Source organism: Protopterus annectens, chromosome 8.part0 (genome assembly GCF_019279795.1).
Source record: "Protopterus annectens isolate FY-2018-M chromosome 8.part0, PAN1.0, whole genome shotgun sequence".
In the NCBI taxonomy this organism is placed as follows: Eukaryota; Metazoa; Chordata; order Ceratodontiformes; family Protopteridae; genus Protopterus; species Protopterus annectens.
In genome coordinates this window covers 852,994,638-853,017,219 of record NC_056741.1, presented here as the reverse complement: position 1 = coordinate 853,017,219, position 22,582 = coordinate 852,994,638, and the positions used below count along the sequence as shown (strand labels likewise).

The following is a 22,582-nucleotide window of genomic DNA, read 5'->3' as shown; positions in this document are numbered from 1 at the left end:
CAGCGTTCCTGAAAAGTATTGCTGCAGGGCAGTCTCTCACTGTGAAGTACAACTCCCTTTTGTGTGGGTTTCATGTTTCTCTCCTTTCTGAGCTGGGTGCACTAGCAGAGGAGAGGAATGTCCAGCTGTGCTTATGCAGATGGGAGTTGTAGTCTCACCAGTCAGCTGCAAGGAGAGCTGCTGAGGGAAGAGACTGAGGATCATCTTGCAGCTACTTCCCAGAATTCCCTCTGCCTCACATCAAGTGCAGGAGCAAACCCTGAGCGGTGAGGCTAGACATAACAGGAGCCGTAGGAAGGGGACCCTGCCTCTCAGCCATTCTTCTGAACATTTTGCAGGACTGCACGCTTTACCAGCCACACTTTGCTACAGCAACTTTGAATCACATCTTCTACTAGATAGGGTGCTTAATATTAATAATCTCTGCCTCTCTGAAAGGCTTAAGTAATAAATCTTCTTACTTGGTGCAGATTTGCAGCAAGGCTACTGTTATTCTAGAAAGCAAAAAGGGAGGGAGAGAGGAAGAGGAGGGGAGGGGACAGAGAGGGGGAGAGGGAGAGAGGATGCAAGGGGAAGCGGCTAAATTCTGAGAAAGCAGTTGTTGGGACTAGTAAAAGCCTGCTTATGTAGGTCACCTGAGGCCAGCAATTCACCAGTTGTGGCAACTGCGGGAAAACCATCAGTCTGATCTGCTAAGAAACACCACAGAGGACAATGGAGTTGGAGGTAAGCAGGTTATCTCTTCAGGCCAGAGAATGAACTGCATTGTTACAGCACTTCTAAGAAAAACTGTTCTACTGTATTTCCCCACCATTACCATGGGCAAACAGGCTGCACTCAACAAAACAACCAGCTCAAGTATTTCCTTCTGTTATTGTTTTTCCCTCTCAGTGTTTGCCTCTTTATAAAAGCCTTCAGTTATTAAATGCAATAAGGCAGAACTGCATGCAGGTTTGCAAAAGCTCTGGAAATCTGAAGCACAAGCTCAGAGGTGATGTAAGGTAGGCCGAATTTCCCTGGATCATGCAAAGCAGAAACTACTTTTCCAGGATTATCCTTGGGTGAGTTCACTCTTTCCAGGATTTGCACAGCATGTGTTGTTGCACAGCCCTGTTTATCCTTCACCCCACCCACCCCAATCATGATATCTGCTGTGATATGTATCCTTGGTGGATGAATGCTGCGTGCTGCCCAAAGGGGGCTGTGACCTAATTATGAATGCTGCAACAATGACCCTTGTGCAGACCGTTCGATCCTTCATCACTAACAGAAGAGAGACTGTTTGTTAAATCTGACAGAAATTGGCCCACTGGCTCTGGTTCTGTTTACAAAAGTCAAACATATTGTATATTGTCAAAAGGCTTTCCTGAGATCTGCTTATGGTTGGATGTTAATAATGTGTTATGCAAATTGCTAACTTTTATGCTGGGATATTTAATCTTTCTCTGTCCTTTTCAAAAGTGTAACAGTATGAACTGTATTACCCTTCACAAGGGGGCTTATACGTGTGTGTTTGTTTGCATATTTTTGGGAAGAGCTGCCAATCATTAGCGGACCGGAGTTCCGCTGTGGCGACCCCTAACCGGGAAAAGCCAAAATTTACAACAACTTGTTCTAAGGAATAGATGTGCTCATAGAGATGTACTCCCCCAAAACACACATACACAGCTACTCTTCACAGACACATTTTGTCATGTTATTCACTGTAGCAGTGATTTGACAAATTGCACTCTGGTGTGGTAAGTACAGATGTTTTAGAGAACTAATGTTCCTGTATTGTTTTATTTGCATCAAAATGAAAGAATAAGATGCCCTAAAGAATTTCAATAACATGTATAATGAAATATCTAACATGCAAGATGCAGTATCGTTTCTTCTGCAGATAATTACTTGTTGCCTTTTTTTGTGGGTGAGATAATGTGTTAGTTATTTTACTGATTGTGCTGACTTTAGTTACCATGTTCTTGCGTGTGTGCGTGTGTGTATGTGTGCGTGCGTGCGTGTGCGTGTGTGTGTGTGTGTGTGTGTGTGTGTGTGTGTGTGTGTGTGTGTGTGAGTTAATTAGTTAGTTTATATCTTTTGGTACCAACAATCAAAACTATCAAGCATGAGTCATTTACATTTGCATGCATATTACAGTATGAAAATTTACCACATTTTTAGTGACTCATAAAAAGGAGGCCAATATGCAGAGTATATATCAGGGTAGATTAGTAGCCGAGGTAACAACCTGTGAATTAAGTGCAGCGTGTTATATGTTTTCCAATTGTAGTCATCACTTGCACAGTGCATTACTCAGACTGAGCAAGGTAGTAACAGTGTTATAGAAGCTGTCAGATCTTACATGAAAAGCGACTGTTATGCCTAGAAGGTCTTACCTATTTATCAAAGTGAAGTACAAAATGTAAAAAAGTAAAATTATGTCATTTATTCACAAACTTAAAGGCCATCTTCAGGATCAAGTAGTTGATGGCTGAACTGATATCTTGTCAGGATTCACACCTGTATTTATGTACATAGACTTCTTTTGTTTTACACCTACCTTTACTTTTTCTTATTAATTTTTGTTACCATGTATATTCATAATACATTGTGCATGTAAGTCTGTTGTCTATACACTTTGTTTTTAAATTTGTGTAACACTGTTAACATCCTTTTATATATTCTGTGCATTTGTGGTACTCCTATTACATAACTTAAACTTTAGTTGCCTTGATGAAACCTAGGCTGGGCCTGAAGTTATTCATGTCTGATTATTACCCCAGCCTGATAAACAAACAAACAAAATAAATAAATAAATAATAAAACAAAAGTTAAAGTCATACCTGAGAGCATAGCTGTATATTTTTTCTACCTAGAAGGTGGTGGTCCTATAGTACAATCTTCCTTGAAAACATATTCACATGTTATATCAGTACTTGTATACGAAATATTAGTGCACTGATAACTTTTGCCAGTCACTTTTATTGCTTATGAAAGCTAAAGTGTTTGCATCTGTTTTGTTGACTTTAAGATGCTCTAGCACATGGTACAATATATGATGTGTGCAAAGTCCAAGATTGAGGACGTTATGCTCCACGTACTTCCCTATAACATTCAGAATATGATTGCACGTGTTATGGTATATCACTGTATCATTGCACTGACAATGCCTTGTGTGTTGAAGTCATGTCCTGATTTATGTGGTACAGAATTAAAGAATATCCACTCACAAACAGAAAGCATTGCTTTTCTCAGCACACGTCCTATTGTTATACAGCAAAGGTATGTCATATGCATGCATGACATGACCTGCTTTATCCTACGGTGGATTAATTGGGAGGGTAGAGATCTAAGCAGGCAACAGTCATAGGACATGAAACATGTCCTCGATGGGATACACCAGTTTAGAACTTTAAAAAAGGGATGAAGAGCTACCTTGTAAGTTACTCGTACTTTCTTCATGATGTGACTAGTTGTCTAAAACAGGGCTTCCCCAATTTTTATTCCAAAGGAAAACACCTAAACATCACAGGTGATATAGCAAGTAGAGGATCCCTGTAAACCAGTAGGAGTCAGCTGCCTTATAATGTTAGAGCTGTGCAGCTTTAGAAACCTTAAGAAATAAAGCCAGCAAGAGTTCATTAGTGATGAATTGTGTGTGTGTGTGTGTGTGTGTGTGTGTGTGTGTGTGTGTGTGTGTGTGTGTGTGTGTGTGTGTGTGTGTGTGTGTGATGGCATACCAAAACATATACATGATGCAAATATGTGTGCATACACATGGAATTTTATACATGTGCATTGTCAAGGAGATGCAGCTCTCTTGTCACTTACAACCTTACTGGTGAGATAAATGTTGTCTTCTGACTTTTTACCTGCCACCTTTTTATTCCAGAAAGAAAAGGGATAACTGGCAGTGAGAGGGATGGCTGCTGAAAAGAGAATTCTACTCTCGATGTAGAAACACTTTTCCATGTGCAATATGTGTTAACAGTGTCTTGGAGAAAATCAGGTGTGGGCAGGGGCACATTTCATATCCTTGAAACTGTTGATCTTTGAGAATAACTGAGCCACATTGCACATGTAGTACTGATATATAAAGGCAACAACAGAAACAAAGAAGACTGAATACATGCATAGTGCAAGATGAAAGCTGGCATTAATGAAAAACTCTAGTGATTTATTTCACTTGTGTGTGTATTTAGGAGGGTTTCTGTTTTACTCTCAGTGCATTATAATTCTCTTTTAGGTAAAGGCCTTTGAGGACATTGCAGTTGTCTTCTCTAAGGAAGAGTGGAAAATGTTGAACAAATCGGACAAGGAACTTTACAAGGGAGTGATGGAAGACAATTTTGCGATGATGACATCACTGGGTAAGAATAGTCACATAATTATAGAGGGAGAACTGTATAGGTATTTAAAAATGCCTAGGCTAAGCTTTTCCCATTTGGGTTATCAGTGATTCTACCAGTACTGAGATGATCACCCAACACAAAACCTCTTAATATGTCAGGGGAGCACCAGTGACAACCATGGGTGCATCTGGACCCTCACATGCCAGTTGCTGCACTAAGTCTGTGAATGAAATATTAAAAGCTAATTGGTCTAATTAGCTGTTGTGTTAATCTTATTACCCTGATCTTTAAATTGTGCAGTGTTTGTCTGCAGCTATCTCATAATTGAAGCCTGTTACTTGAAAGACATGTTTGAACTCACTGCTGCTAACAGTGCTGTAAAATCAATGGTGGTTTGTCTCTTTAGCCCAGATGTATACTGAAATGTCTAAAATGTCTCTTTCCTTAATATATGTTTACATATTTTAACAGCTAGACATAGTTGGTTTGCTTCTCTGTCCATAGTTTTTGGCTTCCATAGCATATTTCCGGCACTGGCTCCAGAATTCATCTCTTCTACTCAGACTACACTTAGGGCTTAGTCCTTAACATTCATTTGCTGCAGCTGTGGGGGTGGGGGCACGATGTCCCTTGTTTACTTGAAGGGTGACCTAATAACCTCTCTCTGGTAGTCTGCCCTGCTGCCTCATTATGTCTTTTTTCATAACAGCACAACTTTTCAAGTACTTGGGGTATGGGGTAGGCAGTCCGTTTTGTTCTGCAATTCCTGCACTGAAACTGGGAGATTTTCAGATCCTGAAAACAGGATTGTGGTTGATTTGGTTGCACCTGTTTAATCAAACTTCATGAGACTGAGCCCTAATGACCTAATAGGCAGTATTTTAATGTTGACGTGAAGTTCCCCATGTCCAGAAGGGAGAGACACAGCCATCTGCATCTCCCACTGTAGTACAACTTATCCCAACACTGTAAAGCATCAGGATACATTATGATACTGTATTAGGATTGCATTGGCATGTATAATTAGTAGGGGGCAGTCTCCTACATGTGGGCTGCAGAAGGGCTTGTCCCCTGCACTGAGAGTTTTTTTTAGGGTCAATGTTTTGTTTGCTGCTCTTCCATGTGTTCAGTGTTATGATAGGAACCCATATATATGTATATGTACATAGGTGTGTATATGTATGTATATGTATGTGTTTGTGTGTGTGTGTGTGTGTATATATATATATATATATATATATATATATATATATGGGTTTCATTTTGTGTGACACCAGCAGTTTGTTTTGTATGGTACTGTTAAGTTTTTCATGGGTGACAAAGACCTTGTATCTAATGATAGACCTTCTCTGCTTTGTATACCAGCTTCATATAGTGCAACTGCTGCTGGTGTAGTAACTATGAACTATATATCTGACTACAGATTTATTTTACCTTATTATTGACCTTAATAACTGGCATATTCTGTCTTGAGGACTTAATCTTTCTATCTGTGTTTCTTCTTAAGTATGTCTGTTTATCAGTATTATTTGCACTTTGCTAACATGGACATCTTAGACCACAAGCCTGAACAAACTTTAAGTACAGGTGAGCAAGCCATGAATATTTCAGCTGCATTCACATCATAGCGGAGCAGTTTAGAGTGGCTAGTCTCTGCGAGTCAAAACATGATATGAGCTATAGCTCCTTCAGGCTGTCCAAAATATCAGAGAGGGACACTTCAGATGCTGCAGAAATTAGTTAAGTTCATAAAGATATGTACTTTGACTGTTACTAGACAACTCAGTTTTTGGCTACCTGTTTCATATAGGTGGTCAAAACCATGTGATAAGCTGTAACTAGGCTGTATCTTCTTATTCACCCATCTATTTTTGTAGACCACATTTCAGTACATTTCACACTACACAAAAGGCAATGGAAACACAGCTTGTTTGTAATATGTATACCATTAAGTTTATCATAGTGCATTGCACATTGGCTGCATGCAAGCTGATGTGCTTAATTATAATTTGTGCACATTAAAAGTTTTGGTCTACAGAGATAAATGATTCACTGAATCTTCTTTTTTTTCTTTGCACCCTTCTTAATTTGTCACTGGTAATTTTAGATGAATTTGCCCTTCAAGCACAGCAGTGTAAATTCCTTTAGCTTTGTATTCTTTGTCTTTCCTGCTGTAAGGCTGAAGGCCTGGGGTAGCATCCAGTTACTGCTGGAAATGTCAGGATGGGTCCTGAAATGATGAGACTGAATGGCCATATATACAGACTTGCATATACTAATTCTGAGATGGCAGTTTCTTGGAATATTCCTTTTTTCTGGGGAATGACAATCATGGAGTTAGTATGTATAAAAAAAAAATTGGGAAGGTATGGGAGGCATGGCACATGGGGGCTTGCCCCCCTGCAAAAAAAATTTAAAGGAAATGTGCGAAGTTTGACATTCATTCTTCATCTACATTTTCTGTCTTTTTTTGGGTGTCAACACTTAGTGTTACCAGAGCTAATATTTTATAGGGAGCCATAGCATCCCCTGTCATCCTTAGTGTAGGAGTGAAAGGCTATGATAACATCTGTTGTTATCCCTGGTGTAGGAGTAAGGGGTTAGGCACTAATTCACTGTCATCTTTAGGGTAGGGATGAGGGTCATGGTAGCTTCATCATCATCTCTGGAGTATGGATGAAGGCCTGTGTTAGCTTTCGTTGTCATCACTAAAACTGATTCAGATTTTAATAGATTCTTGTCCTTTGTTCAAATAAAGGAGAAAGAAAATGGCACATCCTGATGTGGCATTTCAAGGTTGTGGGGTGAATAAATACCACCTAATATGTACCTGCAAACATCACCAGCCGATGTAGAGTGTGTTTTTGTGATCCCAGATCTGGTAGAAAGTTTGGGCATCTGGTATGGGCAAACCATAATGTCATTCAAGTGAATGTCTCCATCAAGTTGTTGGGTAGAGCCACAAAAATAGATATACGCAAATAGCAGTATCCCCTCCCCCAACTAAAAAGTGAATCAAGGAAAATTTAAGTTTTATCTCAAGTTTACCACTGTATCTCCATATCCCATTATTCAAATCCAGCTTTCAGAATTTTCATTTTTTTTTAAATTAAGGGGTTTCTTGTACCTGTGCTTCACAAAGACCAGTAACTACCACTATATTTTTTTTATTTTTATTTTGTGCTAGTTGGGAAGTGGATTAATATAGGACTCTTTTTCAGCTGTCACTTGGGGTATTTGGCTAAGTGTATTATTTAAGTAAGTACTTATATTTTACTATTGCTTTTGCAAGAAGAACATATATTCCTTGATTATTGCCATTCTGCATTTAGCTTGTTCCCAGATAAAATGAATACCAGTACATAGTTAACATTTTATAGGTTCATAGGTTGGTACTGGGCTATCTGCCCGAAGGCATATATTAGCCCAGCCACATTGTGCGGTATTCACCGCCCCTTTAGTAGTTCCCTAGACCCTTGTACTAGCAGCTAGTACCCTTGGCCCCTATCTAGTAGTGCTGTTGGTGTGATCCCCGGTGTGGGTGTTACCCATCCACTCATCAAGGTTCCTCTTGAAGAGTGATAGTGAGGGGCTCTGTATTATGTAGATCGGGACCCTGTTCCATAGTAAGGGAAGTCTCTGCGAAGGGAATCTATCCCTCCAGCATGTTCTATTCATTGTTGTGTTGAGGTTTATATCCCTAGAGCGTGTAGCTTGAGTAGATTTGGTTTTGCTAAGATGGAGCATGTTCAACAATTCTGGGTTAGACATGGCTCTGTACGTTAGACAGAGATCGCCTCTGAGAAAGCGGTATGCAACAGAGAACAGTCTTAGCTTTTTCAATCGTGCGGCATAGGGGAACTGTTTGAGGCCAGTAATCTTCTTGGTTAGGTACCTTTGTGGTCTCTCCAGCTGTTGGAGATGTCTAGCTAGGTACATTCCAATTGGTGCATTGTACTCAATAATGGGTCTGATGAGGGAAGAGTAGAGGGGCACCATTACATCCTTAGATCTTGATGCAAACCCTTTCGTGATCAGATGGGTCACATAGAAGGATTTTCTAACCACTTTGGCAACATGGTTATCAAAGGAAAGCTGACTATCTACTTGGGTCCCTAGATCCCTTATTTCTTCTTCAGATTTCAGGGGATTACCTCCTATGTTGTAGTTTGCGGGTACTCTGTTTTTTCCAAAGGGGATTACTACGCCTTTTTTTGCATTTAGCTTGAGACCATGGCTTTGACACCATGCATCAGTCTCATTTAGGCCCTTCTGGAGGATCTCTATGTCGGCCGGAGACTCTATTGTAGCACCCAGTTTGCAGTCATCTGTAAACGTAGTCAGCCACAGCCCTTCCGTGCTTGCCTGTACTTCTGAGAAGTATTGTCTTATGTATACAGCATTTTCAGACTTGTTTGGGCCTACCTTGAAACAAGGCTGTGCCTCCCTAGGGAGTCTGGCCTTACTATTTACGAACTGCTATACTAGATGATATAAGCAATATAAAATAGCATAATAAAATGTAAACTAGTGCTGAACAGAGTGCAGAATGGCAGAAATTCAGGCAGCATATCTAGGTGTCATATTCCAGCCCTGCATTCAGTGCATTGTTTTGAAATATAAGTAATACAAGTGATACCAGTAAAATCAGCTGACAACAGCCTCTATACCCCTTGCATATGCAAACACACACACACACACACACACACACACACACACACATATATATATATATATATATATATATATATATATATATATATATATATATATACATAAATAGAGTTAGAGAGAGATATTATTGTGCTGTATAAATTTAGGTTTTAGTGTGAACAGTAAAAGAAACCATCTAGGAGAGATAAACAAGTCTACTGGCAGTGCAGTGTCAGAGGCTCAGCAGATTACACAGTAATCTTTGGTATCAAAAAGAACACATGGGTTCTATCCCCACAGTAGGTACTTGGTTCTTATTTCGATACTGACATTCTGCTCCTAAGGTATTGTCCTTTAGACAAGATATTAAACTGAGGTCCTGTTTGCCTGGGCTAATGGTAGGTTTAATAAATGGTAAAGATTCCATGGTGATTGGTGCTTATTGAAACAAGTAGAATTTTTTTAAATTAATGAAAAAATAAATTAAATTAAATTTACAACATTTCATATGTTTTTCAGTTCTTATCATAACACTTTGTTAATTCATAGTTGCACAAGAAAAGTCATAGAAAATATATCAAATCATACTATTGCATTTATATTTCCCTTTTGTATCCATTTCCAATCAGACAAACCTATCTTATATGTTTTACTTTTCCATTTCTGTTTAGTACTTAGTTCTGCCCATCTTCCCGCATATTGTGTAGGCAGCTTGTATTCATGCCATCTTTGACATCTTTCTCTTCCAAACTAGAATGCAGCCCTTAAATAATATTTTTAATGCTACATTTCTTAAAAAAAATCTTATTTGTTCCTTCAGCTAAATGGTCCCAAAAGGTTTCTTATCCAGTTGCATTCTAAAAATAAATATTTTATTGTTTCTTCTACACATGATTCTTTAAAATAAAGTATCTTTTGTTCATTGATTTGTACCAGATTTCTGCTTTTACTGGAATTTTTTGAAGAACCAGTCTGCAAAAATAGATAGATAGATAGATAGATAGATAGATAGATAGATAGATAGATAGATAGATAGATAGATAGATAAAACAAATAAAAACAAAATAAATAAAAAATCCAGAATGCTGTGTCATAATTTTTTTCCCATGGTCTTCTCATGATTGATTCTCTAATTCACTTTTCCAAATTTCCTCATGATTCTGCTTTGTAATATTTATATTTTCTGGTCTCCATAGTATCACCTTATTCTAGGTTCATAGGATCATAGTTATATACTAGGCTAATGATCTCCAGGTCCTTTATAAGCCTAGCTGTGCAACCCAATCCAGGTGTGTCCCTTTGTATCATGGACATTTATTGGGAGGAGATGCATTAATTAGGAAGTTTCTAGAAGTTATGTGAGGGGGTTATGTTAGTTTGGGCATTACTGTCTGTCTCTGTCCATTAGAGACATGGGAGCCAGGCCCAGACTGAATTTCAGGTTTCCCATCCATTCGAGAGGGTTACTCTTAAATAGAGTTAGGGATAGACTCTGCTTCACATAGATAGGGAGCTTGTTCCAGAGCATGGGGATCCTTTAAGACACATCTGTCTCACCAACATGTCTTACTTATTTCACAAACAAAATTGAAATCCTTGGATCTAGTGGTTCTGATGCCGTTCATTTTACGTCAAAACGTCCATCAGAGCTGGATCTGACGATGCTTTGTATGCCAGGCAGAGATTGCTTCTCAATAACCTGTAGGCGATTGAGTATACAGATAGGGCTTTAATGCAATTTGTGTAGGACAATGTGTTTATACCTTGGATTCTCCTGGTAAGGAACCTTTGTGGGTATTTCAACAGTTGCATACGTCTTGTCAGGTACATGCCAAAGGGGGCATTATACTCAATGGTGTGTCTGATAAGGACCAAATAAAGTGACACTATAACTTCCTGTAGTCTGGATGCCATGCCCTTACTTGTGAGTTGGGCAACATGCAATGATTTTATAACTACCTTAGCCACATGTTGGCCAAAGACTGTAATGCTGTCATAGTTCTCGGATCCCTGACTACCAAGTCAACTGTTAGGAGTGACTTATCGATGGAGTAATTAGCCTGGGTGGCAGCTTCCCAAAAATCCTGGCAAAATGCATTTCTTGGCATTTCATTTTAATCCGTGACTTTGGCACCAGTCATTTGTCTATGTTAGACCCTCTTGTAAGATGTTTGTGTCATGGAGGGAATTTATGTTCACTCCTAATTTGCAGTCATCTGTGAATTGGTGAGCCAAAAACCCTTGACATTATATGAAATGATCCCTTAAGAAAATAACAGTATTTCAACTACATGGCTTCTGAATACCCAGGACTTTTTACTTTATGGGTACATTTAGGCTACCAAAGCCAAAACCCACTAGGTGTAGACATGCATGTTTTAGCCTTTTTCCCCAGATTGCTAATTACATTGTATGGCAATAATATTCCTAATCCTCATGACGAATGAATTGCTGTATCCTTGTTTTACTTGCTTATTTCTTAGCAGTCCCTTTCTGTTTGTTGAACTGTCTCCAAGATCCATGTCTTCATCTCCAGTTTTAGCTCGACTCATCCATGTCATCCCATTGGTCAGTTTCTTCACTGATCTTTTCTTCCCCTCAGGTGGCTGTAGACTCAGAACTATCAGATTGGTAGAAGCCACGCTGGCCTTGTCTCAAACTCCTCTCTTTGGGTTTTCAACAATTTTCTGTATCTCCTTTCTAAAGTTCTCCTTTAGTTTAGGCTTGAATCTGTTAATCATACAAAGAGTCTGCTGTCATCTTTCCAAATAAAGTGCCATGCACTTTACTGGTACCTATTTTCTGACACCTCGAATAACTACTACTCCTTTTTCTTCTTTCTTTTACATCTAAATGCAAGAGATTGCTTTCCGCCAGTATTTTTCATAGGTTCATAGGTTAGTAAAAGGGTAACTGCCCTTGTGGGGCATTTTAAGTCTAGTCAATAACCCCATGTGAGAATCAAACCCTGCACATTGTGTCTATAAGGTAAACACTTTAACCAGTATGCCAGCTTTTCTTCCTTAGAATCCTCTTCCTCTTTCTTCATTGACCCTGTGATTTTAGAACCCCTCCAACAGCTCCCACCATCCCCCTTTCACCAGTATCATGCAACTTATTGAAATGCTTGTATGGTAAAGCTTCTTTTAATTGCATCTGTCACTCTTAACTTTTCATGTGATGCACATATGCTTTGTAGAAAGTCCACAGGCTGTAAACTTACTCAGAAGTGTTTTCTGCTCTTGCACTGAGGAGTCTACATTATGTTGTTCTCTTGATAGCACTTGATACTACTATTTCCTTTTTAGCAGCCAACTTTGGACTGTCTGTGGAGTTGGCCTTTGATGCTGCACAGATTTATATATTCTTAATGGAATTTCATGTTGTTCCTCTCTATACAACCACATGTGTGACAATGTGGTTATGTTTAGTTTGATCAGTGTATTTAAAAACACAGATGTAACTTTTAACAAAATGAGTGAAATTTCAACTGGACACAGCCCAATGTACCCCAGAATGAAGAAAATGTTCCACTCATTTTGGTGAAAGCATGCTTTGAGTTTTTAAACTTCAGGTGGTCAAAGAGGACATCTGGAAGTGACATGGCTGCCTTTGTCTCTCCTTCTCCTGTCTTTGTAATGAGCAGTATTATCTGGACATTCTCAGCTTTCACCACTGTCTTTACGGTAGAGTACTATGCTGCAGTTCCATTATAGCGTTTATATAACAGTGGGCGTCATGGCTGCTGGGGATAAAACCCCATCACACTTACAGGTTTTGCAGTTGAGGATGCTTTTTTCTTCAGGTGCTGTGATATTTGGCTTGTATCAGCATATTTTCTTGTTTCTTGTTTACTGCGCCCTATGTAAGTTTTAAATTACAGTGAATATGCTCCATAAGAATTAACTGAGCAGCCTTCCCCTAGTGATAAACATAGACAGTAACTATGATGAACTTGTAGACTGAAGATATCATCTATGTAGCATTTAAAATGTTCTTTTAGATGTGTTTTCATCTTTGATATAGTATAAAACATTGACTTTGACTGCTTGTCTTTCTTTCTTTCTCTCCCCTATTTTCTTTTCTGCATTTTAAGGCCCTTACCTCAGACAAGGCCTATCTGGACTTGGCTGCTGTATTTTAAGAGTAATCCATTATGAAAGACATTACCGTCTGCTCATCGTATGCAGCAAAGCTCCTCTTCCTGAGTTCCTATAGTCAAGCATTACAAATACTTCAGTCTGCCTGGATGCTACCATTAACAGCATTCATAACCTGGCTGAGCACCTATACATTTTTTTTCCATTTTGTTTTTGCTAAGATTTCTTTTTGCACTTTATCATGCAGCAGTGAATACAGGATCATACATCTAAAAAATGATTACCACTTTAATAAACAAGTAATTGTACTTTAATTATTGAGGAAAATGGAAATATTTGTAGATATTGCATAGAGGCTGTTCATTTGAAGTTTGTAAGTTCTTACTAAGCTTATGACCAAGACAGCTATTGAGAAGCTTATGCACATCACCTTGTACTGGTGGGAGACTAACAATGTCCTCCATTGAGCAGATGCCCTCTACATATCTCTGGTGTAAATTTGTAGTCACCTATCCATTTATTAGGCTTGATGGAGAAGTGCTGTGCTTGAGAGGTAAGGGCAGCCTTTTTCATAATTGGGCGGTACTTTGCATTAGGTATTTGTCACACCATCTGATTTTATTGATGTTGTATTATAGGTTTAGGTCTCTAGAATGGAGTGATTGCTTTATCACTGGCTCTGTTTAGGTGAGGAAATTCAAAAAGTGCTAGGTCATTCATAGCAAGGAAGGTTAAACAGAGATCACCCCACATGAGTCTGTATGATACTGAGTGGAGGGACAGGTCTTCTAGACTGTCGGAGTAGCTAAGAGTACTGAGACCTGAGGTCTTTTTGGTGAGGAGCATGCTGAACAATGCATTTATACTCACTGATGAGCCCAACAAGAAATAAGTAAAATGGGGCTGTAACTTCTTTTGGCCTTCAGAAAATACCATGAAGAATAAGTTGTGCAAAGAAGGATTTTCTAGTTATCACAGAGACAAGTTGATCAAAGGAGAGTCTGTCATCAACATACATGGATACTTAAGTCATGGGCAACAAGGTCACATTTAAGTTGAATGTTGTTGTATGGTAAGCAGTAGTGATACTAGATTACTTGGTGCTTGTTTATTTTTATTTACACTTTGTTGACTGGGTTAGTCCCACTAGGCCAATGGCTTCTTTTCAGGGGTGACCTGAGTTAGTATTCATAGTGACTAGGTAAAATTTTGCCTGGCACTGAGGAACTTCCCCTACTCTCTTTTCCAATAAGTGCCATGAGATTTTTTACATTAGTCTGAGCTACCACCAACTTAAGTAAATGGGGCCTTAGTTTAACATCTCATCCTAAGGCAGCAAACTCAGGAGTGCAGCACCCCCTCTTTATGTTGCACTGCAGTATCAGCATCGGAAAAATGAATCCAACTACCTCATAGGGGAATAGGACCCACAGCTTTGAGACAACAGGTAGCACACTCACCACTGGGGCTGGATGGTAAGAAAGCTGTAGGTTCTATTGATAGATTATTTTTCCAATACTTACACCGCAGTGCGGAGTGTGCTGTCATTTTAAAACGAGTCCCCATCTGTTGAGGGTAAGCTCATGATAAATACACCAAGTACTTTTTTGGGGGTCTGTATTGCCTAAACATTTTATTCTGTGCATATATCAATCTATTGATATTTACAGTTTGTGATCTGGTCATACTTAAAAGCTTTTCGAGCTTGTTTCTCTTCAGCTGATTCATTTACTTGTGTGTTTTTTATTTTTTCAACTATTACTCATTTTTGTCCCTTGGACTGCCTTCTGGATTTGTGGGTTGGTTGGAAAGGTTTTTCAAGATCACTTAACCTGGTCAAAATATGTAATATTTTCATCGCCTCAAGGAAATTATAATGTTTTGATGCATCAGCATTCTGAGTAAATCAAATGATTTAACATGTGTCATTATAAGAGCATCCTCAACTGCAAAACCTGTAAGGGTGATGGAGTTTTATCCCCAGCAGCCATGACACCCACTGTTATATAAACGCTATAATGGAACTGCAGCATAGTACTCCACCGTAAAGACAGTGGTGAAAGCTGAGAATGTCCAGATAATACTGCTCATTACAAAGACAGGAGAAGGAGAGACAAAGGCAGTCATGTCACTTCCAGATGTCCTCTTTGACCACCTGAAGTTTAAAAACTCAAAGCATGCTTTCACCAAAATGAGTGGAACATTTTCTTCATCCTGGGGTACATTGGGCTGTGTCCAGTTGAAATTTCACTCATTTTGTTAAAAGTTACACCTGTGCTTTTAAATACACTGATCAAACTAAACATAACCACATTGTTACACATGTGGTTGTATAAAGAGGAACAACATGAAATTCCATTAAGAATATATAAATCTGTGCAGCATCAAAGGCCAACTCCACAGACAGTCCAAAGTTGGCTGCTAAAAAGGAAATAGTATCAAGTGCTATCAAGAGAACAACATAATGTCGACTCCTTAGTGCAAGAGCAGAAAACACTTCTGAGTAAGTTTACAACCTGTGGACTTTCTACAAAGCATGTGTGCATCAACATGAAAAGTTAAGAGTGACAGATGCAATTAAAAGAAGCTTTACCATACAAGCATTTCAATAAGTTGCATGATACTGGTGAAAGGGGGATGGTGGGAGCTGTTGGAGGGGTTCTAAAATCATAGGGTCAATGAAGAAAGAGGAAGAGGATTCTAAGGAAGAAAAGCTGGCATACTGGTTAAAGTGTTTACCTTATAGACACGAGGTTCAGGATTTGATTCTCACATGGGGTTATTGACTAGAAGGGCAGTTAGCCTAGTACTAACCTATGAACCTGTGAAAAATACTGGCGGAAAGCTATCTCTTGCATTTAGATGTAAAAGAAAGAAGAAAAAGGAGTCGTAGTTAATTTTAAATGTCACTTGCAATTCTCGTGTATTTAATCATTTGTTTGATAAGGTAAATGAACTGATCTTTGCAGATTGTTTTCAGTCACAGACTAAGCCATAAGTCTTAAATATAGATAACCTTGGGTAACCAGTGGATGACTGACTGTCAAAAGATTTTAATACTCTTAACATATACTGGAAGAATCATGCAGATAAAAATAAGCAAAAAGGTTTATTTTACATGCATGGAGACATGCTACAAAGTACATGGTATGTCAGCAGTCTAAATTCTGTACACTTCACATGGGTTTTTATACCCTTCCCTGCACGTACACAGTGGCTGGTTACTAGACAAGTTATTTCACTCAAGGCTATAATTCACATCCTGGAGCCTTAGATGGTCAGAGGTCAGGCACAAGATAAGCTTGTGCCTGGATTAAGGTATCATCTGTGCATTCCTCTTTGGTCAGCAAATTCTTTACAAGAAAAACAACTTATTTTAGCTTATTTCTTTGCACGCAATGCAGTTTCACATTTTAACCCTTACTATACATGATACAAAGATGTTGAACACAAAGAGTCTTACTACATTTCCCCCCTAACAACACTTTGTATCATCAGTAATACATTTTATTCATACAGTTTTTCGCATGACTCGTGTTCTGTATATTCAGAATAATAAGCTTTAGTTGCATTGGCAGACAATACATTTGATAGTATCATTCGGATGCAAGGAATGCAGCAACAACCCAACAGTAGGAGTATAATGGCACCAACACATATAGCAATTAAGACATTCATAAGTACTGTTCCCCAATTTCCAAACCAATTTTGGAAAAAGTCAGTTAATGGATTTTGTCCTGGTTTTGTAAGTTTAGAAACTTATTGTAGGATCTCCAGATGGCTGTTAATGCCATATTCGTTGTCTGTAATGAACGGACAACACTCGCAAGTACCTCCTTTCGCCGCTAGGGTGAAATCGAGCACCATATGATTCTGCAATGCTACAGTCCTCATTGCAGTTAACTCATCCGTCACCAATTCTAGCGCAGAAAAAGTTGCATTGCTCAGGGTTTTTAACAGTTTTGACAGTTTTCTGAGCTCCCAAATGGATTTTACTGTCCCATAAGCTGGAAGAATACCAGCCCAGGAAATAACATCATCGCCCAAGTCCATGTGTGATAGCCCCTTGCTGCTACTATGGGCCAAATCGTGTTGATAGATCCAGGATGCATCAACGTTACCTACGGGATTAACAGGTTTATTAACAGCACGTACATTTCGTATTTTACCTTGGGGAAGAGAAAATGTATGTCTTATAGCTGGTGCTAAATAACCCAAAAAGCAACTGCCTGACCAATTCCTCGGTAACCATTTGTATGCTTTTCTACCACAGATAAAATAACAATCATTTACTTTAAGTGTAATATTGACTGGAACAGAGTGATTTCCTTTGTCTTAAAGCCCTTTAAACAAAAGGTCATACACAGATAACATTTTTTCAAAGAAACTTGTGCCATCAATAAGCCCTGTACTATTAACAAGCACTCTTATAGGCTTGAAACTCGTTGCACAGTGCCCATCTATTGTACAGTTATGAATTATGGTTACATTACACTGACTCCATCCAACCTTACAGTTCCATTCTGGCGACCCATGAGGGGTAATGCTATTTTGTCCTTTAAGGCTACATTTGAAGTTTCAACTAGTAAATTAGTCCATGTATCATTTGCCCCCAAAGGGACTGTACCTAACATTAGACCACCATGTACAGTAGGGATAGCCGTGCATATCCAACAATTTGAAACATTAAAAGATAGAGCATATGCATCATCTCTCTTTACTTGGCTAGTCGTGTTTGAAAAATAAAAACGGCCAAAACAGAAAAGTAACAATCACACTTATTAACAACAAAATTAGTTTGGAATGCTTTTGTGGGAAAGGCTACTCCCTTCCGGTATTTCTCTGCATTGCTACAATAGTCAGATATTCATACAAAACAAGATTACTACTAATCAGTGTTCCTCAGGGAAACTCAAGTTTTTGTCCAGTTCAAACTGTTTTACCAGTTTACAGTGTGTCAGATGGATCCACGATGTTCTTTTTTTTTTTTTTATTCGGACTGCTGTAGGTGTTGCTATCAAAACCTAGTATGGACCTTCCCACTTGGGGGAGACCCACGTCTTCCTCTTGACAATTTTAATCCAAACCCAGTTCCCGGGTTTCGCTTCCAGGATCCTGTTGTTCTTCTGATCTGAAAAGCAATCATTCGTTAGAGAAGTGTTAGTTCTGGTCAGCAATAATTTCCTCATGTAATCTGCTATCTCTTCACCCCCCTCACGTTCCGCAGGCAAAATTTTTGCCACTGCGGGACGTAATAAGGTCTCCCGTACAATAGTTCAAATGGTGTGACCCCTTTTGAGGTGGGAGTGGTACGCATGGACAGGAGTGCCAGAGGTAAGCAGTTTATCCAAGACTGATGTGTCTCGGCCATGAGTTTACGTAACTTGCCTTTCAGAATGCCATTATGGCGTTCAACCAACCCTGCCGACTGTGGGTGGTAGGCACAATAGTGTTTTAACTCGATCTGAAAAACGGCGGCCAGCTTTTGAATAACTTGGTTTACGAAATGTGTGCCATTATCAGAATAGATGTGTGTAGGTAGCCCAAAATGAGGGATAATGTTATTTGTAAGGGCCTTGGCTACCGACAGTGCATCTGGGTGTGCTACCGGAAAAGCTTCAACCCATTTCGTAAAAGCGTCAATAATGACTAACACAAATCGCTTCTGTTGAACAGGAGTTAGTTCAATAAAATTCATGCAGATTGTGTGAAATGGATACGGAGGCAGCGGAAAAGCTGCTGGGGTGATCCGCACCCCACCACCATGGTATCGTGCACAAAGCAGGCACGATAAACAAAATTGTTTAGCGTATGCTATAAAGCCCTTGGTCCAGAAAATTTGCTGGATCATTTGAACCATAGCAGCAGGGCCCAGATGAGATGGGCCATGCGTCACTAATGAGGCATACCTAAAAAGGTTTGTTGGTAAGACATACTTATCATTTGGACCTACAAAGACTCCCTGCTTTTGAATAGCCCCATATTTAACCCATCGCTGTTTTTCCCAAACTGTACTAAGTTCCTGCATTACCTGTAAAGTTTGTAGATCAAATTTATCTGTAGGGTAAAGTTCCTTCTGTGTGGTCTTGAGTGCAAAAGTAGAGGTTAAGGCTACACTTTTTGCAGCTTTGTTAGTCAGTGCATTTCCAAGTAGTACTGGATCCTTGGCATTCGTGTGCGCTGTGCACTTGCAGATGGCCAGTCCCCGTGGCAGTTGGACAGCTTGTAAGAGGCTAAGTATTAAATCCTTGTGGGTTATTTCCTTTCCTGAGGCCGTAACCATTCCCCTATTTTTCCATTGCTGTGCAAAGACATGGAAAGTGGAAAAAGCATACTGACTATCTGTGTAGATAGTAACTGCCTTATCCTTAGAGATGGTGCATGCTCTGGACAAAGCAATCAATTCGGCTGCTTGCGCGGACAGGTTCCTGGGGAGGGGTCTTGCCTCTAGTACCGTAGTCTCAGTTGTGACTGCATAACAAAGTTGTGTAATGCCTGCCTCATTTTTACATGCTGACCCATCTACAAACAGGGTCCAATCTGAATTTGCCAAAGGTTGGTCCTTAAGATTTGGTCTTGGTAAGACATTAGAGTGTATCAAATCTAAACACACGTGAGGAGCACCATCGTCAGCTGTAGGTAACAGCGTGGCTGGATTAAGAGTGGTGCATCGCTCAATGGTCATGTGTGGTTGTGATAGTAACGTTGTCATGCAGGATAAGTGTCTGCTAGGAGAGAGAAAGGTAACTTTATCCTGTAGTAGTATTACCGCGATAGAGTGCGGTACTCGTAAGGTAAGGTCATGAAACAAAACTAGGGTTGCAGACGCTTGCATAGCCTGTGCGGCTGCGACTACCGCTTGTACACAGTGTGGCAAAGATCGTGCCACTGTGTCCAATTTACTGGAATAAAAAGCTAATGGTCTCAACTTATCCCCATAAGTTTGCAACAAAACCGATGTCATAAAGCCATGCTTACAATCTACTGTCTGAAGAAAGGGTTTTGTATAGTCAGGGAAGCTAAGTGTTGCAGATCCTGCTATCAATTGTTTTACCCTTGTAAATGCCTGTATTGCCTTATCCGTCCATTGCAGCGCGTCATGTGCTGCCATGGGAAGTGCGAAAATAAGTTCCGAAAGTGGACTTACTTCCTCTGCATAGTTGGAAATCCAACTACGACAAAAATTTGTTATTCCTAAAAATGACATCATTTATTTTTTTGTGCTGGGCATTGGTGCCTGTAAAATAGCTTCTTTTCTACAGTTATCTAGTTGTCTACCAGCATTTGAAATGGTATAGCCAAGATACCGTACTTCAGTTTTACAAAATTGTAATTTAGATTTATTTACCTTATGTCCCTCTTTCGCCAAAAAATGCAATAACCGAATAGTTTCGGACTCACAGACAGCCTCCATGGGTGCAGCCAGTAAGATGTCGTCCACGTACAATAGTAGATGACAGCCATGCTCTGGTTGAAACTGTGCCAGGTTTGTCGACATTTCTTGCGAAAAGATTGTAGGGCTTTCACAATATCCCTGCGGTAGTCGTGTGTATGTGTACCGCTTGCTCATAAATGTAAAAGCAAACCAAAACCTACTATCTTCCTGTAGGGGAATAGAAAAGAATGCATTACTAATGTCAATAACAGAAAAATACTTATCCGTGGGAAGGATATCATTTAACAAAACAGATGGATCTGGGACCATAGGAGCCCTTGGCACTACAGCAGCATTTACAGCCTGCAGATCCTGTACCATTCTCCATGTCCCATCCGGTTTCCTTACTGGGAACAAGTGTGTGTTACACAGTGAATCTGTACATGGAATTAAAACCCCAGCTCTCAGTAGAGCCGTGATCACTGGAAAAATGCCGCCTTCTGCCTTTTTACTTAATGGATACTGACGCTTATGAGGTCTAAAATGGGATTTTGGAGTTATTTTAACCTGTCCTGCTGTTTTCATTAGCCCAATGTCGTGCTGTCCTAGGGACTATAAGGATTTTGGTACTGACTGTAGTTTTAATTCTTTTTGTGGGGTCAGAAAGCATAGTCAGAATGGCCCTCCCCCGGGTGGCGTTAGCCTGTCTTCACGGAGGTGCACTGTTGGTCTAGCCTGGGTGACCCAATTTAGTCTTTGTACCTGAACCCCTTTACATGCCAGCTGTTCCGGTGTCATTTTTGACCAATCAGTAACCTTTTTCCCAACTATATACCATGCCGTCTGTTTTTCCCTAGTCACAGATACATGTGGGATTGAGGCATTTTGAAAAAGCTGTTGCATGTCTCTTGTGAGACTACAAGTAACTGCGGAGTTCCCTGCCCTGTCCCAATAAAGATTTTGTAATAGGATCCTGGTCACCTTGTGTTTAAAAAATTGTTCCTCATACTTGGGATCAGGTCCCACATTTTTCCTGTAATACATTGTACAGTGTAGTTGTTTGGCAGCCTCTGGTAACTGAATAGCAGTACTATATTTGCTCAAAGCTAGGATAGTTAACTCATTGGCCATGCTTTGTGGTCCTGTTTTAATAAGATCATTACTATACCAGTAATGTAAATCTCCTTGCCCTCCCTGCAACATTTCATCCTGGATTTTCATACGCTTAGCCAAAATTCCTGATGCAGTTGGTACGTCATCTTCTTTATGGACAAAAAATGCACCTTTTTGCACTCGAGCCACCACTTTCCTTATTCGAAAATTGTTCCCTATGCCTCTTATTAGCTTCTTTTAACCATTTCTGTGTTTGAGGGAATCCCACCTTTACTGGATTTTTAACTTTGCCTCCTGCGTCCCTACGCAGATCTCTCACCAAATTTTGACATTCTGATCTATTTAAGTTACCACTAAATCCATAATTTGTCTTTCATTTTTTATGTATTTTAAGTTTTTTTTTTTTCTTGTATGTAATTTAAACATATATTCCTCATCTTCAGTCCTTTTATTTAAGCAGCCCTTACTAGCACAACAACTGCTTCCTATTTCCATTTTTCTTATTTAAAAGAAAAACTGTTTCCCATTTTTCTTATTTAAAAGAAAAACTGTTTCCTTTTCCTGAGATCTCTACCGGTCTTTTGTAAAATTTAAACAAAAGAAATTCCTTTATGACTAGTCCCTTTGTTCTTTTTAAAAAGAGAACAATACAAAAAGAAAGAAAAAATGTTACGCTTACCTTTCTGCGGTTCTTTCGCCCCGTTCGTCATCGTCCCACGGATCGAATCTAAGAGTGACTGGCCTCTACTTACGACTTCTTTGTCGGAGGTCTTTCCATTCAAGGGAGCCCGAGATTCGTTCTCCCTTTCCTGTATTTCCTGTACAGGTTTTTCAGTCCCTCTTAAGCGATTCGTATCGTAAAGAGGTGGCCCCACGGTCTTGGGCCCCAGAAATGTCAAAAGATTTGAATACTCTTAACATATACTGGAAGAATCATGCAGATAAAAATAAGCAAAAAGGTTTATTTTACATGCATGGAGACATGCTACAAAGTGCATGGTATGTCA

At 39.5% G+C, this 22,582-nt stretch overlaps 1 protein-coding gene across 1 annotated transcript in view; it reads left to right on the top strand.

Moving 5' to 3' along the window:
* Positions 1-560: 560 nt before the first annotated feature.
* LOC122809109 (zinc finger protein 260-like) overlaps positions 561-22,582 on the top strand; it is a 118,482-nt gene continuing 96,460 nt past the window's right edge. The window contains exons 1-2 of the mRNA XM_044080351.1: positions 561-726; positions 4,229-4,352. Coding sequence (XP_043936286.1) covers positions 715-726; positions 4,229-4,352 — 136 coding nt within the window. The 5' untranslated portion in view covers positions 561-714. The remainder of the gene's footprint in view (positions 727-4,228; positions 4,353-22,582) is intronic.